The sequence below is a fragment of the Papaver somniferum genome, chromosome 11, assembly GCF_003573695.1.
Source record: "Papaver somniferum cultivar HN1 chromosome 11, ASM357369v1, whole genome shotgun sequence".
NCBI classification, from domain to species: domain Eukaryota; kingdom Viridiplantae; phylum Streptophyta; class Magnoliopsida; order Ranunculales; family Papaveraceae; genus Papaver; species Papaver somniferum.
In genome coordinates, this window is record NC_039368.1 from 54106012 (window position 1) to 54117711 (window position 11700).

Genomic DNA, 11700 nt, shown 5'->3' on the forward strand with positions numbered 1-11700 from the left:
TTTGTGACCTTTTCTCGTATGTGGGACTCTCTCTCTTCTTGGGTAGATAATCGATCGTCTTTCATTTTGATAGTGAGTACTTTTTATACTAATAAGTAAAGTAAAGAATCTAACTGACGGAGCTTGCCAGGATGTCTTGGTTAGCAAGCAAGCGTAGGCGCTAACTCCCAGTGAACTCTCTTTCTCTTCTTTCTTTTTGATTGAATATACAGGAATGTCTTTCCACTAGCTAGATCAAAGTTAGAACATGTCCCTTTCGTTATTACAACCTTCCTTCTTTATGTCAAAGACCAGAAGCTACGCATACATTCTCATTGGATTTCAATTGTTCTTAACTGCGATGGCTATTCATTTAAGTCTTCGGGTTGCACCTCCAGATCTTCAACAAGGTGGAAATTCTCGTATTCTATATGTACATGTTCCTGCGGCTTGGATGAGTATACTCGTTTATCTCGTGACGGCTATAAACAGTTCCTTCTTTCTATTAACAAAGCATCCCCTCTTTCTTCGATCTTCTGGAACCGGTACAGAAATAGGTGCTTTTTCTACGTTCTTTACCTTAGTGACTGGAGCTTTCTGGGGAAGACCTATGTGGGGCACCTTTTGGGTCTGGGATGCTCGTTTAACTTCTGTACTCATCTTGTTCCTTATTTACCTGGGTGCATTGCGTTTTCAAAAGCTTTCTGTTGAACTGGCTTCCATTTCAATCTGTGTTGGACCGATCGATATACCAATAATCAAGTTTTCAGTCAACTGGTGGAATACATTGCATCAACCTGGTAGCATTAGCCGATCTGGTACATCGATCCATGTATCTATGCTCATTCCAATCTTGTCCAACTTTGCTAACTCCCCCTTCTTCACTCTATTCTTCTTCGTTCTGGAAACACGTCTTCTGATTCTCTCTTTTCTGGAATCCTCTTTAACTGAAGAAATCGAAGCTCGAGAATGCATGCATAAATAGAAGCTCTAGAAGCTTCACCTAGTTCACTCGCCAAGTCTCTTTGCATCCATGGCTGAAACAGGGCAATTCGTAGGTTCGATTCCTGCAGGATGTAAGTTCAATCGCTTTTTATAAAGGCTCGCCCTTATAGCTTATGGGGCACTTCACTCGAGGAAGCGTAAAAAAGCGCTAAGCAGCTAAAGTTTATTGAATTGTAAGTCCATGGGATGGCGAAGTAATGGCAATTAGAGGAGAATAGCTTTGTAATTTATCTGTTGGGTGAAGTGTGCCTGGGCTGGGAACTAACGGTTGATGAGAGTATGACACTGGTCGGAGCTTCCTATAGGGTTTTGGCAGGGAGGCTAGAATACGTGTATTTGGAATGACGACGGCTGAGCCCTCAGTTGAATGAAAGGCACTAAATTTGTAAAAAATTTTTTAGAGGTAGAGTTATTTTGAAGCCCTCTTGAGCTAAGACAGATGTAGACTAGGTTCACCAGTAAAGCAAGTTAATTTTAATCTGATCAACGAGGCTTTTTTTTATTATAAATTAACTTGAAAGAGGGCTTAACCCCGGGCCTTTACCCTGGAGGAAGAAAGATAAGACTGATGCTTGAAACTTCAGGTCTTTGGACCTGCTGCTGCTGACCTTCACATCGATCTTTATTTATACTTTAGAACATCAGGAGCTCTTAACAGCCCTTACTCAAGTATTCTCTTTTCCCCGGAACTCACCTATACTGTTTTCAATTGGCTAGTAGCAAGTCGTCTAAGCAAGCCAACACGCAAGCACGTCGTAAGCCAAGCCCTTACCCGAAATCAAGATTGTGTCTTAGCCTACCAAGAAATCCCATGTCCCAAAGCTGACAACTATTAACATGAAAAAGAAGGCAAGGGAAGAATTAACGGAACAAGCAACGGAACAAGCAGTGGGTTCCTACAGAGTACTCCCAAGATAGGATTTGTTATTCCTATGATATTGACTTGAAGTACGAGATAGGGGCCGAAGTAATTTGATTCATTTGCAGAATTCACTACGTCAAACCTGGTATGCTGTGTGCTAAACGGACCTTACTTTAGATAATGCAGCTACTACGAGAGTGTTGCATTCTTAAATTGAACTCTATGAAAAGGACACGGGTCTTTCTTTGCAGACTTAGCTCACGGCCTTAGAGATTGAATGCCTTATCCCCCAAGTTCTCAAGGGAGCTGGAAAGCTACGTGCTATAGGTCACTATATTCAATAACTGTATCCAGTGCCTGAGTGGGTGATGAAGGTCTTATCCTAAATACCCATGGATGGAACCTTCAATCAAGAGCATTCACCGATTGGCCTGCAATAGCTTTTCTCTGACGATTGAAAGGGACTGATCGCTTTGTCGATCATACATGATGTAATGAGTTGGATCCGGGGGATTGGCTTCACGCATTCTGAATCCGGTATGAATGGATTCTTGATTGGGCCGCCTATGGTGAGGAGACCAAATATCCTAACCTTCAATACCGCCACTTCTTCTTCACCTACCTCTTTGATTGACGAAAGATGGATTCCTGGGCATTCTTCGTCTTATCACACCACTCTCTTGTGTGGTTGGCGGCAGAGTTTGCAGCCTTCCCGTCCACCGGTATGTGGGTGATTACATAGTAATTGCTGACAAGGATGTGGGGGCTGTCTATCCAATTTTGAGATCAGCTCTACGTCACAGTGTCGTTTCATAAATCCTTGATTTCAGACACAGGGGCTCTCGGGTTCAAGGGTCTGGGTCCTTGAACATGGTCATATCTTCATTTCGAATCGATTGTTTCTGATTAGGCCATGGCATCAAGACCTAGAAAAGGAACTTGAAGAACTTCGTACTGTTCCTGTTTGGATTACTATGAAGAATATTCCTCTTTACTTATGGAATCGTATCGGCATTCATTACTAGTGGACCTATCCTCCTTCTTGATCTCATCTACTCTGTTTCTTATGAATCCCAGTGACCAGCGCGAGGCTTGTGGTTTAGAACCCTCAGATTGGAGAGACTCGATAAATGAGAAGATAGGCGCTAGCAGTTGCAGTGAATGAATTTCGCGTTTTACTTTTTCTATGCAATTTCTGGTTTCGATTGACGTAATAAGTGAGCTCCAGATCCAGATGCGAGTGAACTAACCGGTCGAACAAAGGCCACTAGACTCGATTAAGAAAGGGATTGGCTTCTAAACTTCTAGTTAACATATAGAGATGAAGCGGGGGACCGAAATCACTCCAATCAATCAGCAACCGTAAGTAGTAACTAAATAACTCAAGCCAGTCTAAGGTCTGCTAATGATAGAAGTGTGGGGAGTACTGCAGTCCGTCAAGAGAATGAAAGAAGTGAGGGAAGTACTACGACGTCCGAAACGAACCAATCCACATGCTATCGGGTACGAGTTCGTTAGCCAGCTAAAGCAAGAGAGTGGACTACAGAAGGAGGGCTTTTCTTAGCTAGAACGCCTTTAAGGACCTGGACCACTCTTCTGAGATGCGACTGGAAATCAACGTGAGTGAAAGACGCTTTTAGGGCCATTAATTTGGAAGTTTTGTGATCTACTCTGCTAGAGTTGTAGCCTGTTCCCGCAGTACATATGAGTCCCCCGTATCTGAACCTTTTTCGCCCGTTGTTGCCCTTGAATTAAGTGGTGAGGCATTATCTCACGGCTGCGAGGGACAAGACAGAAAAGGGACTGGTTGTTTCAGTAGTTGATTACTGGAGGCTTAGTTAAGACTGCTAGCTTTTACGATCCGCTGAAAGAAAAATAAGCTACTTTAAAAGGTAATAAGAAGCAACTCTCAGAGGTAAGTGCCGCACTATATTAGGTTCGTAGATCTAACGCCTTGTGATTAAAATAGGATTGCAAGAGCATTCATATTCAAAGCTTTTTATAAGGGCTTTGGAAGAATCCCTATTGGTAGAGCGACCTATTTATTGGAGAGCCAATTACACGTGGAGAGCAAACCAGCGAGCAACCAAGTTCTATGATAAGTAAAGCAGTTCTTATCGGCGTTAGAGCCAAGTAGAAATCCAGATCATTGAAATTGTACGAACCGTAACGGAGGTAGCTATCTGATGCAGCGTAAAAAGTAGAATGAAGCTTATCCGTGAATTGTATTCATTCGAAAGAAGTAGTCCGCTTAGTCTAACTGTAAATAGCGTAAATAAGTAATATCCAAATGGTGATGACATAAGCGGAGAGAGGAGAGCAATGAAAGTTTGGTGTCGGATATGGACAGTCAAGGAAGTAGGCGCCTGGGCCGGGAACAAAGCGTTGGTTGATAGTGTCACATGGCTGAGCTTCGTAGGCTTCGTGTATATGAGGGAATTTCCTCGATCAAACAAAAAAGACGCCAAGTATACCTTTTCTCTGGATCTCACCTCCCCTTCTTACAATCACACAGATGGAAGATATGCACTCTCGCCTACTTTACTTATCCTGTTGCTTACGATTGATCTGATCTAAGATAGGAAACTCCCTCTATAAAAAAAGAATTAACTCGAAACGGGTCTAGAAGCTTTATTGGCTTCCCTTTTGAGGAAATAGCTTTGCTGACCTATCTGGAAAGGTTCCCCTATTGAAAGAATTTGTTGGTTCAGAAGCTTCTGAAGACTCCTATTGAAGGGTCCCTTCCTTTATAACTTGGATGCGATGAAGTAAATGGTTCTGCCAACGAAGGGGAATTGCAACCCCTGCCCCGTGGTAGTTAGAAAAGGTAGTGGGCGCTCCGACCGAGATAAACAAAATCCTATGCAAAAGGTTTATAGCTGAAACATGCTGTAAGGTCCTGGCCCTAACGTTCTGTCCGGCGGAATGTGATCATGCCAAAAGAATCTATTAAATCCGAAACCAAAGAAAGGCGTAGTGCTCCTGCCAGAGTAAGAAGACTTCATAGCCTCCGCCCCGGGTTGTGTGCTAGGCAGAGGTAGTCAACCAAAAGGTAGACCTAATCCAATGGCCAGAAGTCCTACGTTGCTCTTGTCTGGACTTTCTAGAATAGGGTATCCACTTATGAATAGAGGTCACTCTGGAAAACTGTTCATGAACTCGTGAAGCTATCGTCAAAGAGCGAGTCTTCCTTATCCCGAACCACCCTTAAAGAATTGTTGAAGTGGGATCGTTTTTGTAAAGTGGTAGGATCCAACTTAGGGATCAACTCCGCGCCAGTGTAGGAAGAAAATCAATGCTTCTTCCGCCTAGGATTCAAAAACGTAAAAAGCCACCAAGTAATAAGAACCCTTCTTTCCGACATAAGAATCAGAGTTTGCTAGTTACCCAACTGCTCTTGTAGGCTTGGCGCGTTTGGCGGATCCAGTGCGTACCGGTGGCGGAAGCACCCACACTATGGAAAGTTCTTTACCCATCCCTCATATCTCCCCGCATGAGCTCTCCCGGGCTAGGCCTTGTCTAGCTCTTGGTCTTATCTTCCTTATATTTGCTATGCCTACCCCCTACTCTGATCCATCGACGACTAAGCTTGGGCCATATCCTTCTTATTCAATGAGACTAAGTCGGCTTTTTTCTTGGTCCATTGACTCTATACTCGATTCACCGAGCTTCATAGATGGGTGATCATGTGTGGGCCTGTCTGTGCTCTACTTCAGAAGGCGCGGAAATCAATAGAACTAGAAAAAGATTACCCTTCGCTCTTATGGCAGTACCCTTCTATGGAGGGCGGCCCCGTCCTATCCAAATTAAATGGCTTTGTCCGCCTTTACTTGGTTTTTCTCACCACCTCGACCAAGATCTTCTTGTTTATAGCTCCTGATCTAGCTCCTTTTACGAAATTTTGAGACAAAAGGGAAATACCCGACACGGGATTAATCATCCATTTAATGAGACCGAGAGGCTCTTTAGAGACTCGACTGAAAGGAGAGGAACTGACTCGACCGAACAGGAACTTTCTTTGTCAATTCGATAAAGTGTCTATCTATGTCAATTCGACGTTGACTGACCTACTCAATGTCACAACCGGCCCAACTAGGTGTGAGTGGCGACCGGCAGTCAAGCTAGGAGTGAGTGGCAACCGGCAGTGCCCACCCGATTTTATAAGGCAGAGTTGCACCTCTTAAGAAAGAGAAGAGCAGAAGTCTAGTCTCGAGCTATGGTTCCGTAGCTGGGTTTGCTCTCAGCCGATATGAGGATTTAAGCCCTTAGCATTACTTTAACTAGCTCTATGCTTTCTATTTTGTTGTGAACTTGATCGGGTAGCCTGAGGTAAAATAGAGTAAAGGTGTTATATATCAACGGCGCATACATAACAATAAGCTTTGCCCTCCAACTAGCCTTTTATCCTATCTGAAAAGCAGTCTAACTACTTAGGGTCTGACCCCGAAAAAGTTAACCCTCCCCAAAAATTGTACTCGTATTTCGGAGCAGCATCCCGCTTATGTTTATGGCCTTACATTATGGTTTTTCGCAAGCTTCAGCCACTAATATAATATAAAGGAAGTGTCCAAGACAACTTAACTTATAAATAGCGTTTTGCATACTCTTTTCCTAGTAACTAGCCCTTCCAAGATCCCCAACTGATATCGAAGGACTGGCTAACCTAGAAGCCGCAAGATCTACGCTTTCTCGATTACCAGATGGAACTTCCACTTGCTATAACGAATCTTACATCTCCTGACTTATCTGCCCAAAGAAGTCCATTATGACCAGGCTTTTCAAGGTCACTCTTCACTCCATGCGCGAATTAGGGTTCTTTTGTCCAAGCACTTCGTATAGTAGTACCACTACGTTGCGGATTCTGTGGGTGATCGCAATCATTGGCTATTGATTGGCTTTCGCTATGACTCTGATTGTGCAGATTCTGCCGCCCATCCCTCTTCCCTACTAAAGAGCTACTAAAGGCCCTCTCCCGTTGGTCGAGTTCCTTTCAGGACCTCTTCCTTTGACTTTCGCTGCAAGGTATGTGAACTAGTCAGGCGTAAGCATCCATGTTGACCACCCACTTCAGTATTCAATGATTGCAAAAACTAGCTGCCCATGTCCACGACTCTCTCGACTGGCCTAGGAGCGTACACTAGACGGGTGGAATCACTAAGCTCTCCGCCACTTGTTCTTGCTTTTCGTCCTAGTGATCCGGCAAAGACTTTCGTCGGGTTCGGTCCTCTCGAACTAACTGGAGCGAGCAGACGCCCCTCTATGCACTCTAGCGCGAACCTAGCCTTCTCCTATCTACCCCTTTTCTTGCTTTGATTCCGAAGAAGAGATTCTCCGCATACGCTGCCATGTCCTAAATAGGAATCATATTTTCATCTATGTGCGACTAAGATTCGACCGAAAAGCTACTAACATTGGTGCTTTACGAAGGAAAAAGGGGGGGATTCATTCACAAAGCCCATCTCCTAAGATATGGTCCGGCTCTGAAACTAGATGAGGCAAAAGAAAGACCAACGTGTACTCACAGGCATGGAATGATGCTGCCTTTTGCCCACTACTACTTGCCATTTCTCCACTAGGATCTGATCCTTTTTATCTCCGCTCTGATACCAACTGATAGCCTTTTCAACTTTGCCCATTTATACTTATACCTGTTGCACGCACGAACGAATTCGTCAATCTGACATTGGAGTTCCCTCTCGGAGAAAGACCTAGTTTACGTCCAGTTCTCTATCGTAATTTTGGTCTGATAGTTGAACATTGGTCTGGAACCCCGATGTAGTGGGTTCGAATTCCCTGTTATCCAACTTCTTCCAATTGAATGAAAACCCTTACATGTAGCACATATTCCTCTCTTCGAGCCTTCAACTGGAATTGTTTATATAGATGCTCTCTTTCTTTCTATAGTTATTACTAAAGAAATTGTCATATCAACAGTGAGGAATGAAAGGAGAGTGACTGCCGAGCCCGATATAGCAGATGAGATCAACTAGAGCTTATGCCAAGGATTACTTTCCCTACACTAGAAGTCCTACTCATGCTTGTGAAAAAGAGGAAAATCGCAAATATTCCACCGATCAATCAAAAGTTCTGCTAGGTTCTTAGTAGCGCTACCTTCTTCTTTACTTCATTTAGTTTTTAGTCTCCTTTCTACTTTATTTAGTTTTTAGTCTTCTTAATTTGAGCACCTTCTAGAAAAAGATCCATTTTGTGGATTTTAGCTATAATTCGCAGATATGGATCGCTCCGATGAGCTCCTAAAACCATATCCTGACTTTCTTTTTCATAAGTCTTAGGAGGCAGTGCGGAGCCGTTCGGATAGAAGACAGCACCACGAATTTCTCTCCAATTACAAATAAGAGAATCCCTAGTGTAGCCATCCTTTATAAGTGCTCTTTCTATCAACTTTTCAATTTGCACTTGGCTTTCCACAACTTCGTGGTGCGTAGAGGAACTCCACCTCTTTTTCTCTACCAAGAGATGAAAAGTTAATTTATCTTCTAATTCCTTACGCCTGACCGCGTCTGTCATGAGAGGAGCGTAGCGATCTACGGCCGGAGCTAGAGGTACCGGATTGGCTGAACTAGATTGGCCTTTCTCCATAGGAGAGGAGATGATGTGATCACAGATCCATTTATGATTACCTTCCCGGGAAAGAGAATCTATTCCAGTTTCAGCACCGGATCTTTTTTGCCCGATGCTTCCAGCAAGATCAGAAAAGGTTGTATTAAAGTTTCTATCGGTTAATAACATCGTAATTGCACCTGCCAGTACCGGGAGAGATAATAAAAGGAGGAAGGCTGTCACTAGAACGGACCACACAAAGAGGGGTAATCTATGCATAGTCATTCCAGGTCCACGCATGTTGAAGATAGTGGTTATAAAATTGATAGAACCTAAAATCGATGAAATACCAGATAGATGAAGACTAGAAATTGCTGAATCAACTGCTCCTCCAGAATGACTGGTAATACCACTTAAGGGAGGATAGACCGTCCACCCAGTACCACTACCTACTTCGACTAAGGCTGAGCTTAATAGGAGCAAGAGACTTGGTGGCAACAACCAGAAAGAGATATTGTTTAGTCGTGGAAATGCCATGTCAGGTGCACCTATCAGAATGGGAACAAACCAATTCCCAAATCCACCTATCATCGCCGGCATAACCATAAAAAAGATCATTAAAAAAGCGTGAGCCGTAATTAAAACATTATAGAGTTGATGATTTCCACCCAGAATTTGATCACCGGGTCGTGCTAATTCCATACGAATCAGTACTGAGAAGCATGTACCCATCACTCCAGCAATGGCGCCGAAGATGAAATAGAGAGTACCTATATCTTTATGGTTAGTGGAGAAGAGCCATCGATTCAGATTTGTCATAAAATAGAGATTGAATGATTCCCCCTAGACAGACATCTTCAGAGTTGTTTGAAATGCTCGTTGGAATTGATCCGCTACCGACATCTGTAGGTGTTTCGAAGAAGAAAACTTTCTTTTTCTCGCATGCCTGCAACTGACATCTGTAGGAGAAGAAAACTCTCTTTTTCTCGCATGCCTGCAGAAGAAGAAAACTCTCTTTTTCTCGCATGCCTGCAACTGACTGCGCATTGTTTTTCTGTTGGTTGTTGACCAACGAAAGGTTGGGAGTTTACTGACTTGGAAAGAGACAGATCAATGTGCTTGGCCGATATATGAAATTAGATACTTGATGTAGATATATAGCATCATTCAAGTAGATACAGATCAAGATCGTAGAAACATAAGCTTGTGAAATAGCTACTCCTAATTCCAGACCTGTCAATGCGAGAATTATGAATAATGGGCCTAGATCACCTATGAAGAACAAGATATCGTTAATACATAGCATTGTCCAAGCAAAGCCACTTAAGATCTTAACAAGGCTATGACCGGCCATCATATTAGCAAATAATCGGATTCCCAAGCTTAATGCTCGAAAACAATAAGAGATTAGCTCAAGGAGTACTAAGAAGGGGGCTAATGCGAGAGGGACTCCTGCAGGTAGCAAGAAGCTTAAGAAATGAAGCCCGTTCCTCTGAAATCCCACGATTGTGATCCCGATGAAGATCGAAAATGAGAGACCCAAAGTGACGAGGAAATGACTTGTCACTGTGAAGCTATAAGGTATCATACCCTGTAGATTACGAAATAACGAAAAAGTAAAAGTGACCAAGATGCGAGGGAAAAACTTTTGTTTCACATTGCCAGACAGACCTCCAATCTGCTCGTTTACCAGGTTCAGTACGAAGTCATAGATTTGCTCGACCAAGAATTGCCAGGCATTTGGCACTAAGTTGCCTCCTCCGTTTTTGGTTACAAAATGAACTAGAAGTAGGACCAAACTGAGAGTGAGCAACATAGACAAAGATGGATTTGTGAATGAGAAGTACAAGTTCCCTATCTTCATAGGAATGAGCGGAATAATGGCAAATTGCTCAAGTGGGCTGTGTACCATTCAGACTTTGCATTTTCTCTTCCGCTTCTTGCTCTTTTAAGAAAGACTTATAAGAAATGACCGGTTGGATTTGTCCAACCAAGAAAGACATGGGAAAGATTCTTTCTTTTCTTTCTCTTCCAAAGCAAGTAATTAGCGACCTTACCTACTACGGGTCATTTCTTGGTGAACATAATCTGCCATCATTTCTTCGATTCCTGCATTTATGTGTCAGAATAAAGAGAGGTTCAGTAGGGAAATGAAAGAGACGAGAATCAACGGAATAATAAGTATAATTAAGTACCATTAATCGACTTTAAGAAGTCGAGAAGTTGATGAAACACTTGACTGGAATACCCAAAAGTGGCTAAGTCCCGGAAATGTTCGTAAAGCTGGAGCAAATTCCCATCTGCCCCTATTATTTCCTTAGTTAATAGCTCGTATGTCCACTGTTCCGGGCATCTAAAATTATGTGTTTCCATTAAATTTCTTACCTGTGCGATAATAGAAGACCTCAATTTATTCGCCGTAGTGTCATATAAAGTCATGGGCTCTGTGCCCGCTTCTGTAGGAGGATCTAGTAACGGATTTACTAGATGAAGGTCCTGCTGGAGGTCCTGCTGTTGAGAAATTCCATCACAGACAGTTCCTAGAACTTGAAGAATGTTTTCTTTATTCATCACAACTTTGACTCATTGTAGTAAACCTTCCCACTTCCCTCTTCAGAACACCTTCTAAACTGAGAAGGGCTCTTTGGGATCAAAACTTTCTCTAACAGTACAAGGTGGGAAGGTTCTTTCATTATGTTGGTAGAAGTCTTTCTAGACTCCTTTCAGTCGAGTCTCTTTGAGCCTCTCGCATACGCTCGAGTCTCGTCAAGAGCCTCTCGCAGGAGGCTCGAGTGGATAAATCCCCTCTCCCTGCCTTGTGGAACAAGACAGTAAGTAAATTCCCATAGGTCGAGGGTTGGGCGTGGCCGATCTAACGATCGAGTGTCTAAGGTCCCTAAAGGGCCCCTCCTTTAAGAAGCTCCGACGAACGATGTGAAGGATTCATTCTTTAAAGAACGATGCTTCCTTGACCGTGGAGAACGTGGATTAGCATTATGTCCTTCTTACAAGGCATTCCCCATACAGGATTGACAGAAGTGCTAGATGAAGACTTCGAGAGAAAATAGAAGATGTTTCTTTCCATTCCTCGTGAGCCGCTGATCTCTCCGAAGCAAGAAATCAACGTCATTTTCCTCCCTTTTCCCATTAAGTCCACAGAGTGGCACCATTGGGAGACTTCCGATAAGCTTGAGTACATGTAGGATAGACCGGTGCTAAAACCTTTGCTAGAGATCGATTCTCCATTGGATGCCTTGCTACGGATCTTGGTCCCCCGCTGTGAAAGCAGTTCG

General features: G+C 43.2%; 1 protein-coding gene across 1 annotated transcript; it reads right to left on the minus strand.

The window, feature by feature from the left end:
- Window positions 1–7780: 7780 nt before the first annotated feature.
- LOC113322251 (cytochrome c oxidase subunit 1-like) lies at window positions 7781–9321 on the minus strand. The gene has a single exon (XM_026570308.1). It carries the CDS (start codon window positions 9224–9226, stop codon window positions 8003–8005), a length of 1224 nt encoding a protein of 407 aa, XP_026426093.1. The 5' UTR covers window positions 9227–9321; the 3' UTR covers window positions 7781–8002.
- Window positions 9322–11700: the final 2379 nt, after the last annotated feature.